Below are 20,525 nucleotides of genomic sequence, written 5' to 3' on the forward strand. Positions count from 1 at the left end.
TCTTCAAAATTATACTCATTTTTAGTATACAATTTTTTTTAACTTTTTTACAAAAACTTTTTAATATACACGTTTTAAAATACAGAAATTATTATTTACCAACTATAGGTTTGCGTTTAGTATAAAAATATAACTCTTATTGAAAGTTCTGTTTAAAAAGTAATCTTAAAGTATTCGGTAAGTTCACGCTTATGTTTTATACATTCTCTATTTATTATAAACATTTTTTGAATAATTTTTCACTTAAAAAACTAGGGAGTAAATTTTTTGAAAAGCTCGCTTTTTAATAGAAGTTAAAATTTAATAATTTAACGAGATAAATAAAAGCATTAAAACTAAAATGTTAAAACATCAGTTGTAGAAACAAATTCATTAGATATATATTCTATAATTAATTTACTAGTATAGACCTACATCAAAAAACATCTATTGTATCCAACAAGTTGTAACATAATAACTTAATTAAAGCTAGCTGAACATTTCCTACTAAAAATTTCTATAAAAAATGTTCCTATATGAAATTAAATTTATTGCATTTGAACTATTCCATCTTCTACGAGCTTTTGTGCGGCGCCCATAATTGTGTCACGAACATCTGTAGAAATTGATACTGCTATTACTATATAAACTATGACTTAATAAACAAACCACTTTTAATCAAACATTTATAAAAGTTTACTTTTTCTGAATCATAAAAGTTTCAAGTGCAATAGAAAACATACCTTTCTTGATGGCATCTATTTCAAGCGCCTGCCTCATGGTGTTGAAGCAAGACTGCTTGATTTGGGGGGTGGTTGAAGGCAATCGGGCGATGTGGTTGAGGCACGCGTACACTGTAACATCTTCCTCTCGATCATCAACTAGCGGTAGGTTTGATATCAACACTTGAGCCACCTGCAATTAAAATGACTTTAAGTTCAAATTGCGCTCAGAAAGATGTAAACACTTAGTCTCTTTAACAAGTAATTTTTTCAGACAAAGCAAGACTGCTCAAAATTTTCATTTAATAAAAAAAATAGTTTTAACGGACTTCAAATAACACCTGTTTTATTCTATTTCAAATCTAATCAACGTTATGTGGTAAATAAAATTTTTAAGTTGTATATAGTTTTAAATGTATTGATACATTAACTTTATTTGTTTATAAAAACTTTTATTGACACAAATAATATTTATTAATATTTAAGTCATTAACTTGGCTATTTTTTTAGGAGCATTTTAAAAAGTAAACTCTGTTTAATCAGTATATCTTTTATTTAAAACAAAAAATCAACATACTTTATTTTTCAACGTAGAGTTATGAAAATACAATTAAGCAGTTTTAAATATAACAAAATACATTTATTGTATATTTAAAGTTATAAAAACTTTTTTTTTAACGGTAAAACAATAGTTTTGGATGAGTATCGATAAATATAGCATTTGGCTAGAAAATTATATATATTTTTTGTTATCTTACTTTATAATGGCATAATGTTAATTTCCTTGAAAAGTGAGACTTTTAATAAATAAATGAGCTAAGTTATTTTAATATTGCAACATTTTCAACAACTCATTCTCAACAAACCTGGTTAATTTCGGGAACGAGATTGTGATGGGCGAGTATCATCCTGCTCACGGCACCGAGGATGTTGTCAACAACAAATCTCTTCGTTTCCATGTTCAAAAGTGCTGATAGGGCCTGCAAGCACGGTGAGTAAAATCCAGATGCGACTTCCGCAGAGCACCGCTGCATGAAAACACCGAGGCCGTATACAGAGTTGTTACGCACTTCTTTGCTCTTATCCCTATGTTGAGTTTAACTATTAAAAAGTAAATTACACATTTATTAACAAAGGCAAACTTTCTTCAAGTTTGTGACCTTTTTACATATCAATCAAGCGTATAATTTCTACTAAAAAAACTTATCACAAAGTTTTTATTAAGACCAAACTAAACAACTGAAACTTTAAATCTTTTATGCAGCTTAAACATAAAAATTTCAACTTTACAAGGTGTAGCAATATTATAAATTCATAACACCATATAAACTAGTTAAGCAGTAGTTTTTGAATTAATTTACGAACGGGATCAAAATTAATTGAAAACTGAATATTTTTGTACTTAATTTTAAACAAACTACAAAAAAAAAAGCCATTATACTTTTTGAATGTCTTGAAAAAAAAAAACCGTTAGTAGAACATTTTTATGTAGTTAATTATTTTAAAAATTAATTAAAACTTCATTTTTGAAACAATTATATTATTCATATAAATTTTTTAAAATTAGAAATAGTTTACATTTGATTATTCTAGCATTTATTATTAAAATTTACATAAATAATTACATTTTTTAATTTATGTTACATTAAAGATCCTACTATCATACAAAAACAAAACATTTTGAGCATGTTTGGAATACTTGTGTTTAATAAATATAATAACATAATTAAACCAAGATTAGTTTAACTCTGTTGAACATGATTATTGTTTGCATGAAAAAAATACTAAGGCTCTATAAGTCAGCATATTTTGATCATTAGACGTTTAAACTTTTACTAATTGACTAGTTGGCTCAAAGACACTTCTACTAAGAAAGGGATTTTTTTAATTTCTATTAGAAAGTTTGCACTTAATAAAATTTTCGAATTTGTACTATTATTTTCTAATGCTATAAAATCAAATACAAAAATTGCTTGCAAGAATAACTAACTGAGTCAGTTCAAGAATCTTAGGTATAATTTCTGGTGCCAACTCATTTGCCATAGGACTGTCAAACTTTTCCATTGTTTCAGCAATGGTACCTGTTGCAAATGATCTTTCGCTCGTAGAGTTTTTGTTTTTCTGTAAAAATAAAAACAGATAATAAATACGAAATTAGTATAATTTTTCAGCAACTTATTACCATTTTCTTAAAGAAAAACGGCATACAGCTCTTGAAGTATTTGTAGAAAAGTCCACCAAGTTTTTCAGCCAGCACAGGTATCAACTCTCCACAGTATTCTATCAGCATTTCATCATATTCCGCCTGAAATATATCATTGGCTTAAAAGTTGCAATGACCTCATCTAATCTAATATTATTTAAAAAATAAATGGTTAACAGAAGCTATAATTTAATTAGTTATAAAACTAATCACTACTGTTTAAACATTTATAGGGTTGAAGTTTAAAAATATACAAATAATACGAAGTTAACATTAAATAAAAATAGTAATAAATTGTCACCAAAATAACATCTCAACTCGAATTTAGCTAGTTCAAAGAAATTGTTTATGAAAAGCAAGTAAAGTTTACTTTGAGAAGTGAATAGTTTTAAAACAAATATTTAATACCTGAACTTGATCGTCGTCCTCGTCAACATCCTCGTCAGAGTCCTGACAAGCTGACTTCTGCGCCATGATCTTCAAAACTGCTTCCATCAACATCTGATTTATTATTTACATTGAAATATTGAACCTTCCACTTTGTTAGAATGAACAGCAAATCAAAAACTTTTTAGTGATGAGCAAAGGTTAAATTATTTTTTTTAGAGCTATTACTCAAATTACATTAAAATAACTTATGTGTTAAATTATATTAATTTATTGAAACACCTCCATTTAACTCTTTTTTTGAATAATACTGAATTAGATAAAAAACAAAAGAAATCAAATAAATGTAATTAAACCGTAAAAAACTTTTAATAAAGCTAATTTTTAACTTTAACTTATGAAGTTAATTTAAAGAAATCAAGGTTTCTGCGTGTTCAGTTTAAATTAAACAAAACTAAGTTTTTGTATAAAAAAAAGTTAATATTTGATAGATTTTTCTGTTAGTTATTAATTTTCAAAGGTATGAGTCTAAAAGCTATTACAATAAATTTTTGAACAGTTAAACTAGAATACTTGATATAGATTAAGAAAGGCTATTTGACAATTTAAAATACAATAACAAATTTACAAAAAAAAAAAAGCACTTCTTTTGTTATAAGATAATTACTTTCGTAAAATTAGATGAGAATTCAGGTAAAATCCATTACTTTAGAAAGACTGCTTTAATAGATAAACTGCAACGTCTTTTATACAGTAATATGTTTTTAAACTAGGCAAAACTTATACAACAGAAAAAAAACTTAAAACTAAATTAAACCTGAACATCATTTTCTGAATTTTTCGAGAAAACCTCTGGGCCGATTGATTGCACCATTTCTTTAATCGTGTACAAAGTTCCCATTACAACGAGGCGCTCCTCATCCTCAACAAGAACCTTGCAGTAATGCGGGAATGTAGCATTTAACATTGTTGAGACTGTTAAAATAACAAATCAAATTAGTAAACAGTTATAAATAAAAGTTTTCATCATATTTGTTATTGCTGTATATTGTACTCATTGAATAATCAAAAAATTAATCAAACCACTCAATGAAAACTAACTTATCTAAGTTTTATAAATACTCAACAAACTTCATAACAATTTATTTAGTTTTCATAAGCTAAATTTACTTCGTTTTAACTTTGAATACTATACAAATCTCTCATTAATACCTAAACGGTTTTTAAATGCTTACAGAATTTTTAAGTTTAAGTTGTAGTGTTTTTATAATTTTTTAAAGAATGAAAAGGAAAATTTTTTGAAGTTTTTATCGACATTTAAATTTAAATAAATTAATTTAAAACTTGATTAAACTTTATTAAGTAGACAAAACTTTAAAAACTTATTATTAGTATATAATTACTAAAAATTTTACAGAAACTAGTTTTTCAATAGTCTAAGTTATTTCACAGAAACAGTTTTTTAATTACAAATTTGTTTATATGCTAGTATAAAATAGAAAAACTTATTTAAACTAATCTGAAACTTAAAGTCATAAACAATATCTTTTATGTTAAGCTAACATTTCAAAGAAATGGTTGTAGAATAAAATTTAGCTAAGTTAAACAACTTATATAAATATTAAATAACTTAAAGAAAGATAAATATCAAAACTCTAAAATAAACGTTGCTTCTAGCCTTATACTAGTCATATAATATTTCTTATTATTAAGAATCAAATTAATTGACATTTAAAGATGCTCCATACTTTAACAGAAAAATAATAAAAATAAAATGTTTTATTTATAATTTAAACTTAACAATTTAAATTATCTTAAATATTTAGTGAAAAAATAACATTTGCCTGTATATAACCAAAATAGTAATTAGATTGTCTTAAAACATATTAAATTTTAGTTGAAATGCCTTTAGGTAAAAAAAACTGTGAAAGATTAAATAAGTTTAAGCATAAGTTTGTACTACTTTCAAATTTATATCAATAGTGCTTGCTTGGTAATCGAATTCCAAACATATTTAGTACAGAACAATAAAAATACTTATTTACGTTAAGAAATAAAATGTTATGATATATAAGACTTTTCTAATTGCTAACATAGTATTGATTTTATTCAAATGTAAATTATTGATTACTTTACTTCATAAGATTAAATTGTTTATGTAAGCGCTTATAAAAAATACAGAGGAATTGCAAAAAGTCAAGGCTTTCTTCAAAATACTTACATAAGCATATTTTAAAGTTTAAATTCTGAAGTTTTAAATTACATATGAACATAAACGTCTATTTGACTTTGAAAAGGAAAAAAATATATATATAAGACTAAGAGCTTATGCATATAAACCATAAGCAAGCTTAACTAAATATAAAAAAGTTTTACTGTTTATAATTAAGTTAACTATTTGACCAATCATAAGTATTGACTTTAATAAAAGGCAACCACTTCAAATTTAAATTCCGTACAATCTATCAATGTAAATAGATAATGTGACAAAGGCCAGCAATAACTTTTATTTAGCTAACTTACTGTACAAAATAAGCCAATACTTTATTGTCAACTTTTAGTATAACAAAGCTAAAAACTACAAAAAAAATTCTACAAACACTAATTATTTTGTATATGATTAACCAAATACAATAAATAATTAGCTACATTAAAAAACTTTAGTTTCAATCACATTGTATACTTATAACATAATAAGTTTTATAAACACACAAATTTTTTAGTAGAAAAATAATTTGTTAGACTAATTATACATGATTTAATTAACCTAAAATAATTTTTGACTTATAAAATAGTAATATCTATATAAAATTTATTCTTTTATATAATAAAAAACTAATGTTTTGAATAAAAATGAAATTGAGATAATGAAATTTGCAAAAGTCGCCTGCTTATACTAATGCATGATGAACCTAGGTAAAAATTCATATCTGTAGGACATGTCCATTTATGTATAGTTTTAAACATTAGCTTAAAAATAATGTTAAGTAGACTTAGTCATCTTTTATGTATTAATAATTATATTTAATACTAATTAACAGTTTTATACAACAGAATTAGGATTTTTTATTAAAACTTTTGTTTTACCAAGTAATAAAAAGAAATATAAATTATCTTGATACTAAAAGTAAATGATGAAAATAACACAAAAATGTGACTCTAAATTCCCAGAGTAAAAAAAAACTCTAGGTTGTGCTAAATCAAAATGACTTATAAATAAAGGTAGGTGTTCTATCATTGTCAGTTTTTACATTAAGTCCTAACTTTTTGTGCAAATCTCTAATGAGTAGATAATACTATTGTAGATAATTTTATCTACATATACAATTTTAATATTTATAAGCAGTCAAATGTTTTGGTTATCGGAACTTTGAAATTAAAATTTAAAAAGTTTTAATAATTGCAAACCCTTTTTTTGATGAACAGTTATGTACAAAATAAGCCTATACTTTATTGTTAACTTTTTAAGCGTAGGTACACGGCGGGTGACTGTAGCTGTAAGGATCAAGAAGCCTAACAAAACATTGTTTTAAAATAAGTGGAATATGGAGTTTAAAACTATCAAACAGGTAAACATCCTTAAGTTTAAATACATACTATTAAATTATTTTTTATATGACTGAACTCTTTGACTTATCTTATATTTTACTTAACGTTGTATGAACTTAATTACTGGAAAAATATTTAAATTTTGTTGTAACAGTTATGCAGTATAAAACATACAAGTTTCTTTTGGTGCTAATTGATGAGCAGTTTGAACGAACTGTCCACAAGATCCTATGACTGCTTTTTTAACTTCAGCAATAGAAAATTCCATGAGATTGTATACCTACAAAGTTATAAAAAGTTTGCGAAACTTCTTTTAGCTTTTATGTTTAAATTGTACGTTTGTAAAAAAGTTTATTATAAATAAACTAAATTTAGCTTTTATTTAGAAAACATTTTATATAAAAATGATTTCCAAAATATAGTTTGAAATTAAACATTTTTTAACATTTTTTAAATAAACAACCCAAAAAAAAAGTTTCAAAAACACCAGTAAGTGTAATTAAAAATTATTTTAACTTTCTTTCAAATTCTAACCTAAGAAATACTTAAAATGCTACAAAGTAGGCTAAATTGTTTAGATTTAAATCAGATAGATAATTTCTAAAAATAGGTAATTACTTCTTCAAAAGATTTTTGCAGATATGGAAGAAAAGCTTGCTTTGAATATTTGGCAATTTCTCCCAATGCATGCACTGCATCTGCTTTTTCTTCCAAGTAACCTCCGCCGAGCGCGTACAATTCTTCATCTATAAAAAATACTTGTTTAGGAATGTACTTACGTTAATATTTTACAATAAACCAAAAATTTGTGTGCTTAACGTAAGTTATTTCATACAGTATTTATACTTGTTTATTGCACATAACTTTTTTTAACTTTATTGCTTTTATTTTCTTAAATTTTACCTGTAAAATCTAATTCGCCATTGCCGTCGAAATCAAGCCCATTATCAGCTGTAAGTTTTTCTTCTAAAGCCTAAAAATATAAAACAAACTAAAACTTTATTCAAAACTACATTGGTGTTATTAAAAAGTTATTTATCCAAAACTGAGTTTTAAAACTTACAAGGAAAACAAATTTTTAGTCGAACGTTCTAGACAATAAGCGCAACCTTTTTTTCATAAACATTAAATAAAAAAACTAATACAATTACAAAACACTTTCTGACGCTGTTTTTAAATAATAATTTTTAACCATATAAACGAATTCTTAAAAATTTAGATTAGTTTTTTTTTTATATAATTTTTTTAATTAATTCAATCATAAAGAATACATCTTTTTTTAATTAATGATCACCTATTAAAAAAACTAAAGCAATTTTACTACTTAAATAGATTGTATTCTTTATTAAGACCACAAAAACTAATAAAACAACAAACAAAACAACAAAATAAAACATTGTTAAAAAAAGTTTTAGTTTAAACGAGTTGTTTTTTCAAAACAAAAAATAACAACTAATGTAAAGATTTCAACTTTTACTCACTGCAACATTGTCCTTTTTAGTAATAGCTTTTAGCATTGTTGGTACAATACTTGGTAAATACTGAGCCATTTGCTCTTCGAGTACTGATGATGCAGCAGCACACAATCCAAACCTAAAACAATTAAAACTTATTTGAATATTTAACTTTGAAAATATAGTTTTATTTAGTTTCATTTTTATTTAGTTAATAAATAAAAGCATAGTTTAAAATTATTTTTCAACAATTGTTGGGAGAAAAAAAATGTGAATTTTAAGTAAAAATTTTAATTTAAAGTTTTTGGTACAATTTTTTCAAGTCTTTTAAATCAATATAGAAATAATAAATTTTAATTCTTATTTGATCTAGTTACCAAAAAAACATTAACTACTATACTATTGTAATTACACAATTAACAAAATAATTTTTTCAAATAAGTAGGTTTATTTATTTATTACTGGAAAATACTCATGCATGACAAATCAAAGCCGTACTAATATAATAACTACACTTTTTAGTTAAATTTATTAATCAAATTCGCAAACATGGAACGCAGCAAATCAGGGTCAATTTTTTCAACAGCGTCTCTGCTCATCACTCCGATCGCAAGTTTCATTGAATCCATGACTAACGCTGACCTTTCCTTGCCCAGTATTCGCACAAAAACTCCCAACGTGTCTGATTAAACATAGGCTTGAAGAAAAAGAAAAAAATTGTTATAATGATATTATGTAGATTGCAGGAAAAATAGCCGACAACCGATTTACTTTGAAAAAGTATTTATCGCATTCTTTAGTAAAAAGCTAATTATAAATAATATTGCACATAAAATTTTTAAATCAAAAACTTTTATATGTATACTTACCAAAAGCTTGAGTATGGATCAATTCAACTTCATCTGTGCAACTGCTTAGTATACCTTCCAAAATGCTTAAAATTTTATCAACATATGGCATCAATTTCTCCTTAGCTGCTGTTCCTATTTAGTTATTCAATTTTTTTAAAATAATTACTCATACAAAATTTATTAAGTTTTTTTTAAGGCAAAAATAATGTTTTTAAAATATTGTTTGACACATTATGTGCGTTTTAGTTATTTCGTGTTGGAATTATCAAAGTTGCCAAAGGCTTTTTAGAAATTTTTTCGAGGTTTTCCGAATTTCTTCCAGGGTTAATAAAGTTTTTTGCTTTATTTTAGGTAATAAGTTAAATTTAAGGTTAATATCTATATTAAATGGTATAACAATATTGAAAAGATACTTAAAACTATTTTAAATTTATTTCTTAATAAAAAAATTGTGATACAAAAATATTTTAATCTATATGACTGATTTTTTGTATCTTATCGAAATTTCATTACTTTACATCTAAAAATATTTTGATGTTCTAGGTGTTTTTTGTACAAAACTATAGGTTTTCTTTCAAAATTTTTCAAAATCCAAGAATTTTTTGCCTAACTTGTCAATTTCATCTTTTTCCAGGATATAAAACAGTAAGAATTGGATAAAGTAAAACTTCCTCCTATAATTTTTAACAATTTATTTTATTACAAAATGTTTTTTTAATTCAAATAAAGGTTTTTCAAAAACTATTTAAAAACTTAACCTTAAAAACTAAAAAAAAACACATACTCGATTAATTTTCAAATGGAGTTCAATTTAAAAACATATAAACAAACTAAACCTATAAAGAATTTTTAAACACACTATTGCAAATAACTTATTTTAACTAAACTTTTAACGAAATTTACTTACTTAAATAAAATAATATTCGTAAAAGTGATACTTTATTAACGTTAAAATGTGTTTAAAACATTCTAATATATTTTCATCATTGTTGCTATGTTAAACTTAAAAACAATAAATATTTATACCAATCGCTCCCAACGAAGAAACAACAAGAACTTTTTCTTTGGCATCTCCTTGCTGATATCTCAGTGTTAAGTAGTTCATCAATTCTTCTAAATAAGGTGACAGCTCGTCTTCTGCAAACGATTTAAAGGTTAACTTATTATTATTATACTAAGAAAGATATTTTCTTCAATGGTATTACTTATCTTAAATATTATTGTGAAAATGAACTTTTTTACAAATTTTTGAATGCAATTCAAGCAAGAGTCGGTAAACTGCGGCCCGCGAGCATTTAAATCTGACCCATTAAACAAATTCCTAATACTTAAATTCGATATGCTGGGGTTGTAATGAAAAAAAAAAATCTCAGATATAATTGGCAGTAAATTAAAAAACTAAACCAGATACTCTTAGGTCTGAAATGATAAGTAAAAATAAAAAAGCTCACGTTGTTACTAAAACTAAAACTGCGGTCAACAAAGATTTTATTTTCGAAATTTGGGCCGCGACCACCAAATACCTGGTGAGCCCTGAATTGAAGCTTTACTTATAAAATAAGATCTTTAGAATAAAAAATCAGAATATTGTATTAATTATAATTAATAAAATTTGAAAAAAAGTTTTGAAAATTTTAACTATGAATGTCTGTAAACAACTTAAGCAGTATATAAGTTTTTATAGTTGAAATTAGGAATGAAGAATAGTTATATTAATGCAATGGTGCAAGCAAAACTATACAAAAGTAGTATTTAAGTAACTTTAAGTGAACTTATGTTTATATTATACTTTGTTATATTTAACTTTAAGTATAACTTTGTTTATGTAATAGTAAAAAAATAAAATAAAAAACATAAATCGACGGAATAGTAAATTAAGCAAATTTAATTCAATAATATATAACAAAAAACAACGTATAACAAAAAATTGCAGTTTAAAAATATCTAACCAAGATTTTCAACAAAATTTTCCAATGCGTAATAAGCTCTTGAAATTCCCATACTATTTGAAGATGTTGACCTTTGTAAAGCTTGGAAAATAACTGGCATTACTTCACTGGCTTTCTCACAAATTTCGGGCTGTTAGGTCATTTAAAAAATTCTAAACTTTACAAAACCTTGAAACTAGTATACTTGCTTCTTTATTGTTAAAGATATTTATGGTAAAAGTAAATAAATTTTTCCTTAACCAAACTATTAACTTTTTTTTATAAAAGTATACTTTTATCAAAAATATATTTAGAAAATTAAGTATTTTGGTATGACTATAAACTTATAGTTGTTTATTTAAGTTAGAGAAATAATAAAATCAAAAGCATAGATCACACAAGTTATTTATTTTATTTTAAGAAAAAAGTAATTAAAGAATATATATTTGAAACCAATGATATTTCATAATAAAAAAGCAACTTGGTTAATGTCAAAAAGTTGACATTGAGTTCAAATCATCACAATTAATAGGAAATTAATATATTGGCATTACAATAATTGTTTTGAATAAATACACTTGCAATATTAACCATTTTGAACAGTTAACATTAAGTACTAAAATGCAAAACTTGGAACTTAAATAAAATAAAACCTCCAAAAACTCAGCAAACTGTCCGATAGCAAACAAGGCAGCATTTCGGAGTTTCTCGCTTTCAGATTTAGCTCCCTCACAAGCAAACTTCACAAAAGATTCTAAATGGCTGTTAAAAGTTGTTAGCGATAAAATGTTTATTCAACTTGGTTAAAAAAAATACTATTTTTAATAGAACAAAAAGTTATATATAAATCATAAATTGGATATGTTATTAATTTTTGTAATTATCAAAACAAATTGTAATATTTGACTAGCTGCCAAATGATTAAAACTTGTTTTACAGTATGATCATTTTTAAGCTTAACAGAACAATTACTTTTTTCCAATCAAAATTTTCGAGCTTTTATTTTAATTTTCTTTTTTTATGATTATATGTGCCTCTATAAAAAAAATTACTTGTCCTTGATGTACTCAGATGTGCCTTCAGTCAAATAGGCTAAAGTTAACAATAATCCACGCTTATTACTATCATTTCCGCTTAAAGAAGCTCCTTGAATGAGAGGTAGCTAAAACAAAAGCTTAGGTCAAACTAGATAAAATGGAAAGTACTCAGAATAAAATTATCGAAAAACTAGTTTTAAGAGAACATAAACCAAACAGACACTATTGTTTCTTTAATTTTATATAATACATTCTGTTTTAATAATAAGATTACTTATCGTAATAAAATATAAGTTAAACAATTTTATAAACAAACCATATAGCTGAATAGCTTTTCGGGGGGTACATGCAAAGCAAGTTCATCAATAATCTAAAAATTAAATTACTATTTAAGTTCATAAAAGTTACTACGCTTAAACACTTATAAAAAAACTATGAAACTAGATCATAATCAGTTTGGTTAAAATTGATTTCACACTTATACAGGGTTCGTGCGCGAAATTTTTTCATTTAGCCTGACTGAGACCAATTTAGCCTGACATTTTTTCAAAGTAAGAAAAATCCCCTTCAGGAGTCATTTTAGGTATTGGGGGGTCTTGATTAGTACTATTGTAGTCTCTGACTTCAACAAGCTTTATCTCAAAAATATACTTGAGCTTTAAAAATCTGCAAAAAGCAACTCATATCATAGTTACAACTCAATAAAATAAGACTAAATTGAGAATTAGGTAATTGACCCCCCTATGCCCTTAACATGACAAATTCAGTGATAAGTTTTAAAATAATTGGTATATCTAGTCTATTACTAGTGTAAACATTTGATATATATTACTAAACACAGTTGTTCAATTTAAGCACTAAGTAAAAACATTATAACCAGAAAATTTATAATAAAACAACGTGCATTGTCTTGTTTTATTAAAGTTTAAAATGAAACACTTACAGGAGTATTAAAATAAGTAAAAAATGTTTATTATAGTATTTTGACTAATACTTAAAATTGATACATTGCTATAAATCCTAAACTCTAAATAAATACAGTGATTGTTGATGTCATATCAGATTTAAAAAGCTTACACTTAAATTAAAAAAAAAACTTATAATATTTTGTTCTAGTAAAGAAAAATGAATTGTACCTAAAATTTGTACTCCCACAAAACTTAGTACTTATATCTTAAAACTAAGTTTTAGTGTTGTGAATATCTCTAACAACTTTAAGCAAACAGTAAAATATATGAATAAATTGTTAAGAGTTTTAATCTAAAAAGTATTTGGTATAGAGCCTTTAAATTAAAAATCAAAACAGTTCAATCAACTAAGTTCTGAAAAACATAGCTGATGTTAACAAATTCAAACAAACACCTAAGTTGCTGAACTAAACTGTAATGTTAAACTGTATTTTTTTAGGATTTTTATAACTATGACGTATATAATCTACCCATAACAAAATAATAAAGATTCTTAAATTTTTTAGAGATTCAACACAAGGTTTTAAGCATTTATTTTCACAAATATTGACTGAATTTGTCTTTAATAACTAAATCTTTATTTAGAAACAAATTCACATCTCAATTTGATCTTAAAAAGATTTATTATTATTTTTTATCAAGACTATTTAAGCATTTGAACTGAGAAAAACTGAGATTTTCAAATTTTTAAATAAAAAAACTGATTTGGTCTGACGTTTTTCAACATTTTTCAAAAAAACTGATTTAGCCTGACTTAGCCTGATTTAGCCTGACGCGCACGAACCCTGCTTATATCCTGTTGAAAAAAAATATTCAAAGTAGGTGTTTTTTTTTCCTTTACAGTTAAGTTGTCTTGTAATATAAGTATTAAGGTATGTTAACTAGGATAAAGTAAAAACTTAAAACTGTAGGAGAATTTTTATAGTAAATTTTACACTCAAGTTAGGAGGATATTTTTTATGAAAATAATTGAAAACTAAAATTCTAAATATCTAAATATAGAAAAATGTTTATTCGACTACTTGACCATACTATTTATTTCTTGCATATGAAAAAAGATTTAATTATTTTTATAGCGTAAATATCGTTAAAAACATGAAATAATACCACTTGAGGATTTATATTTCTACTAATACTTTTTTTTACTTCAAATTCAACTCGAAAAAAATGTTCAAGCATTAGTCGTAATTTCATACTTGCAAAGATGAGGAAAAGCAAGATTGTTCATCAGATTCGTCACCGATCAGCCCAACATCGTCATCATCGGGATCTGATTCGAGTATGATCGGCCAGATTACTTTCAATATTTCTCCTAACAAATCGTGCTTTAAGACTGCCTGTAACACAAAGAATTTTGTATAATAAAAATCATAACAAAAGATTGCAAAAATATTCTCTGTTAGATTTCTAATTTATAGTTTAGGCTGAGTAAAGGAATAATTGAATTTAGAACATAAATTATTATTATAAAAACACAAATAGTCATATGTCTAAATATATTAACTTAAATTTATTTTTAATTAGGTGTCACTATTAAAAAACAAATGCACTAAATTTTCAACTATTTTACTTTATGACTTATCAGTATAAATGTTTTTAAATACATCTTAAGAATTATTACTTTTTTCTTTTGTTGAACAACAAATGAAATAAACGATAAGGCTCGGATTCTAGTTTCATCTTCAAGTTGGTCAGCTTTACCAATCTAAAATATTAATAATGGTAAACTAATCAAAAAACTGTTGAATACAACATTTTAAGTTTAAAACGAGCAGAGAGATACTTCTATCAGAGTTGCCAATCTTTAAGTCAATAAAGCCAGACTGAGTGACCATAAACTAACCTAAGTTACATATTAAGTTAACCTGAGTTGGCTTGAGTTTATAACAAAATTGAAAAACTAATTACCATGAGCCAAAAACTAAAGAAAGCTACTGTTAATCAAGCTTAAAAACTTAGAAATACTTAAATAAAAACAAAATATTTAACAAAATTATAATCATTATATAATAAAAATATTTAAAAAAGGTTTATAGTATAAAAACTAGTCTGAAAAAAGGGAAAAGATCTAAACTAGCCAGAAATTTCAAAAAAAAAATCAAACAGGCATTCAAAAAGATTATAAGAACTCTGAGTTATCCTGAGTTTTTGGCAACCTGTTTTACTGAAGTCAACTAACTTTAAATTTATAAAATTACAAATCTATGAAAAACTTAAGTAATAAACAAATTTATGAAATCAAATCATTGCGACGATACATAAAAAATTAATTAAGCGAAATAATAACTTACAATAACATACATAGTCGTTGTAAATGCAAAAAAGTTAAAGTAATTTATGATAGTCTATATGTAAACTAAATTTCATATAAATTCTCATAACTCAGTGACTAAGTCTTAGTCTATACTAATAATAAAATAATATAAACTCTACAAAGTTTTAATCACCAAATAATTTTTATAAATACAAAAAGCATAACATACCTCTAAAGCAAATAAAACAATTTCCTTCAAATATGGAGCGACAAAAGGAATTTCAGTTTCTACAAGAAGTTCAAAAGTTTCTATAAGGTCCGATGCCTCTGTCTAAATAAAAACTATATTCTTAACGTGAGTAACACTATTTTATTCGAAACTAATTATATAATTATATTTTTGTTTCAAACTGAACATTTTCGCTAAATATTTATAGTAGTGGTATTTTCTTCATACATTAAAAATCAGAGGTTACAAATCTTTTAAAAGGCCTAAACTAATATTTTTAAGAAAATTTCTTTGCGAGAAAACTTAGTAGAATATAGTCTTGTGAAGGCCAAAGTTATGAAAATAACTTTGTGAATCAATAAAAAAAGATACTATTTAAACAAAATGTTGATAATGTATACTAAGTTAAAATTATTACTAATTATTAATTTAGAAGTTTTATTAGGTATGTTTGTAGCTAAAAAGTACATCACAAGGCAGCAGATTTCTGCCTTGCGGGCTATATTTATTAGAAATTTATAACATTTCAAGTTTCTAGTTTGGTTTACAATGACTTCCAAAAAGAACTAAATGTTCCATTAAACGTACTTAAATATAATACAACTAGAAAAATAAGTTAAACTCACCTCATCTTCACTAAGAACTTTCTTAATCCATCCCAACGACAAAACAATCAAATTTTGAGTAACTTCCTGTTAACATAGCAATATTATACTTTTAATTTCTTAATTGTTTGTTTGGCAAACTAAGTTTTGCTCTAAGTGCTTGTCAGTGCTTAAGTTTAAGGGCATGGGGGTGTTGAACACTTTTTTCACAATTTGATCTTATTTTGTATAGTTTTTACAAAGTTACAAGATGTATTTCCCAGATTTAAAAAACTCAAAATAATTTTGGAGTCATAGCAGGTCAAAATCGGAGCCAACAATAGGTTTCTTACGGGAGGCCCGAACTAAAACGACAAAAAAAGACTATTTCACTAAAAATCTATCTCCTTCTACGTTTTTTGAAATAAATACCTCAAACTTTCAGCAAATGTTCCTTGGAATATTTAGAAAATTCTGTTTAAAAGAACTTTGAAAAAAATAAAAAATATCTATTTTTGTTTTTTTTATTCTGAAAGAATTTTATAAATATTCCAAGGGACATTTTCTAAAAGTTTGAGGTAGTTATATTTTAAAACGTAGAAGGAGATAGATTTTTAGTGATTTCTAGTTATTTGCCGTTTTAATTTGCGCCTCCCATAAGGAACCAATTGTAGTCTCCGACTTTGACTGACTATATCTCAAAAACTATTTTGAGTTTTAAAAATATGTAAAAAGCAACTTGTAGCTTAGTTAAAAGTCTTTAAAATAAGGTTAATTTGTGAAAAAGATGATTTATACCCCTAAATGTCAAATTCAAGGTTTTTCAGGGGTTCCATTTTGTTTTGAAACCGTGGTTAATATGTATTACTACTATAGTACTTTAAATTTATTCAAAATAAATATTTCGTAAAAAAATTACAAACACTGGTATTCAAAAATTAAATTTGCAATGGTAATTATTTAAAAACAACATAGTTTAATTAAGAAATAATAAAAACTCTTTATTTATTTAAAAACTGTTTAGATAATTAGTAGTGCAGTTTACTGCAGTAATAAATCAAAAATTATTTATTTTAAATTTATAAAATGGTTTATAAATATTAGAACTTAACCTTTTGATCTGTTCCTAACCAAGGAATCAAAGCTTTAAAACATTTAACTGAATTAATAGCAGTCTCGATTTGAACACCTTGAGTATTAAGAAGTTTTACAAGCACATTAAGAATAGTTAAATAAGACTCTCCAACTTGATCTGGAGTTGATTCACACACATTGTACAAAAGTTCAGAACCTACCTGAAAGTTTTTAAATATGACAAATTTAAAATAAGCTTTATTAGTATATTTTTAATAACATTATGAACATTCCAAATATTATATTTCCTTACCATGATAAATATAGATATAAACTTTTTTATTAAAAATCTGTAATTTTTTTAAATTGATGTTAAATTTGTAAAAAAATATTTATAGCAAATGGAATTATTATTTAAAGAATAGTTCTTATTAAAAAGTTTTGAATTCAGTTATACCAACACTCGAGATTTTTAATAGATAATATTTTGGTTTAAGCAGGTAAAATAAATTTATCTAACCTATTAAACTTTAATATAACAATTTAAAAACTTGTAGTAGTATGATAAAAAAATAGTTGTTAAGAAGCTGTGGTACTAATTTCATGACTATTTTTGTTCATTTAAGTAATAAAACAAAAAATAATAATAAAAAATATTTTTTGGTACTGAAAGAATAAATTCTATGTTTGAGTCTTCTGCTTAACTATGCTATTTTTTGCATTATTCTTCAAAACAGTTTTTTCATTTATCACATATAAAATAAGTATCCTTATTTAAATAGCTATTAATTGTTAATAAATCTTCTGTATAATAACATATATATTTTAAAATATAAATATGAGATTGACTTAATCAAGTTTAAACAATAATTTTAGTTATCTGATTTTTCTAAATTAGTTTCAAACTTAGACATTTTAAGTTGAGTTGAATGAACTACAATCCTCTTTAATATATTTTTTAAAACTTACATTCAAGTTGTTTTGATCGTTGCTGTTACAAACTTCAAAGATAACACTCCACAACTGGGGCCAACCTCTTAACACATCTAACTTAGCAATTGCTGAGACGAGTTGCATTAAACTACGTAAAACTTTTTTATCATTTTCCTTACTCATTTGGTTTAAAAATTTTTCCTTAATTGCATCTTTTGCAGCATCTTGTATATTTTTCCAGTCTTTGTTCAACTTCCTGATGATATCATTTTAGTATTTTTAGGAACGGAGTTACAAAAATAATATCATACTTCAAAGTTATAATAAAAACAATTGACTAAACAGTAATTAAGTTGGCTTCAATAAAAAAATAATTAAAAAAATACTTATAGTAATAAACTATTTTTAGTTGTTTAAAATAAATAAATTTTTAATGTATATATATATAATCTTGTATTTTACCTTCTCAAAAGAGTCATGGCAGTAATCTTAACAATTGTTTCAGGATCATTACAAACTAAGTATGAGATAGCAGGAATAAAATCACCATTGTTGCTTAAATCAGCTAGCTTTTTTGATGTCTAGAAAGTATTAAGTTAATAAAATATCTATATATTTCTACTAGCAAACTATACTACTTCTTAATTAGAAAACCAACCTCAGATATATGTATACCCTCTTGATCACTGGTTAGAGCTATAGCTAGACTTCTAAGTAGTGTTACTAACTCGTTATTTATTGAATCCATTTAATTTTATAAAGAAAATATAAAACTGTTTCAAGGTATGAGTTTTAACTTCATAAAACTTCAAGTTATTTTAAGAAAGTTGTGTAACTGTTGAAGTAAAATGATAATTCATACAAGATTACTACAGTAAAACTATATTTGTTAAAATAATGATGATTTTATATAAAAAAATTATACTTGTTTCAAAAATTATCTGCATATTAGGATTTTTTTTAGTTTTATGTAACTCAATCCTAAGCTTTTTTTTAATACATTTAACCTTTACCTAAATCAACCCTAATGTATCATTTTAGAAGAATAAACATACCAATATTTCCTGGGTTGAATAGATATTTTAATGCACAATTATGTTTTCATAAAAGTTTTAAATAAAACTAAAAATACTTCAATTAACATAAAGGAACTGAAACCCCATATTTGTTTTTAAATATTTAATACATTAACAAAAAAACGTGCAAACTTACTACCAGTAAATATAACTGAAGGAAAACTTTTTCTATTATTATAATACACAAAATTTAACATCTCTACATTTAATAAGATATTATGTTGCTTATTCAAATCTGGTTTATAGTGCTCTAAACTTACAAGAGCTACATATTATTTATAACATAAACCAAACAATAAGTTTACATACATTTTATAAAACAAAGTCATGACACATTTTATACCAAAGAAACAATTATTCTAAAACAATTGCTTGCAGAAGTTAAAAAAAAATAATAGAAAGCGCAGTTATCTAAAAAATTGTAGTTATCAATAAAAATACTAATTAAAATCAAAAATAAAATTAAATAAAATAATAAAGCATTAATAGGTAACTATTATTGGGCAAATTTAAAGTGATAGCCTAATTTATAGAACTGATTCATATTCATGCAGTTTTTACCAGTACATTTGGGTGGTCAGATTATTTTTTCATTCTATTATCTTAAATTTTGTTAATTTTTTTTACCCTTTACCCAAACATGTACTCAAACCCTAACAGTTTTACCAAAAAACAACTCAAGCTTATGTATATGCATGTATATGAAGCAGTCCTACTAACTTGGTCAACATTTTGTATTAACTAAACAAACTATGAGCCTAATATTAAGTTTTTCTTATAAAACTTTTGTTTAATTGTTTAAAAAATGATTTAAGAACATTGCAGGCCACATATTTTTATCTTGTGGATCACAGTTTGCTAACTATTGATCTAGATATAAATTTATAAATATATAAATACAGTTCCTTTAAAATTTGCCAGCCTTTGGTCTAGTCTATAAATCATTAAAATACTTGAAATGACATCAAGCATAAAAACAAGCTAACATCAAAGTAAAATTAGAGAGCTGAAAATATGTAAGAATGTATTAATTTAACCTAAACTTTGAAGTTAAATTTGAATATGAATTTTGATAACTATTTATACATTTCAATCAAACTTTGTATTACACTAACTACATCTAACATCTACTAACTACTACTACTACTAATGTATATATATACATTATATTAAGATAAGTATACTTATTACAATAACATGACAATTAAATTCTTAAAAAAGTATTTGAAGGTCCACAACTCAAAAAGTTATGTATAAAATATACTAATGAAGATCTTATCTACAACTAATAAACTAC

General features: G+C 24.7%; 1 protein-coding gene across 1 annotated transcript; it reads right to left on the reverse strand.

Annotated features, from left to right (window-relative positions):
* Positions 1-273: 273 nt before the first annotated feature.
* On the reverse strand, positions 274-18,927 carry LOC145840430 (importin-4-like). The gene is made up of 26 exons (XM_082947691.1): positions 18,811-18,927; positions 18,615-18,733; positions 18,189-18,408; positions 17,258-17,440; positions 16,188-16,253; positions 15,562-15,663; positions 14,700-14,783; positions 14,275-14,415; positions 12,427-12,480; positions 12,126-12,235; positions 11,727-11,835; positions 11,095-11,224; positions 10,172-10,282; positions 9,164-9,277; positions 8,844-8,976; positions 8,322-8,433; positions 7,744-7,813; positions 7,459-7,586; positions 7,015-7,120; positions 4,109-4,266; positions 3,313-3,405; positions 2,884-3,006; positions 2,692-2,822; positions 1,568-1,787; positions 723-894; positions 274-595 (listed from the first exon to the last, which is right to left on the reverse strand). Exons 1-26 carry the CDS (start codon positions 18,898-18,900, stop codon positions 528-530), a joined length of 3,147 nt encoding a protein of 1,048 aa, XP_082803817.1. The 5' UTR covers positions 18,901-18,927; the 3' UTR covers positions 274-527.
* Between the last annotated feature and the right edge of the window lie 1,598 nt (positions 18,928-20,525).

This window comes from Thalia democratica, chromosome 7 (assembly GCF_965202585.1).
Source record: "Thalia democratica chromosome 7, ktThaDemo2.hap1.1, whole genome shotgun sequence".
NCBI lineage: Eukaryota > Metazoa > Chordata > Thaliacea > Salpida > Salpidae > Thalia > Thalia democratica.

Excerpts from the sequence above, each read along its gene's own strand:
- LOC145840430 (XM_082947691.1), bottom strand. The coding sequence starts at position 18,900 with ATGGATTCAATAAATAACGAGTTAGTAACACTACTTAGAAGTCTAGCT. Across the intron at positions 12,481-14,274 it reads GCTTTTCCTCATCTTTGCAA|ATTATTGATGAACTTGCTTT; the intron begins GTATGAAATTAC and ends TTTAATTTTTAG. Across the intron at positions 3,007-3,312 it reads AGGACGACGATCAAGTTCAG|GCGGAATATGATGAAATGCT; the intron begins GTATTAAATATT and ends GATATATTTCAG.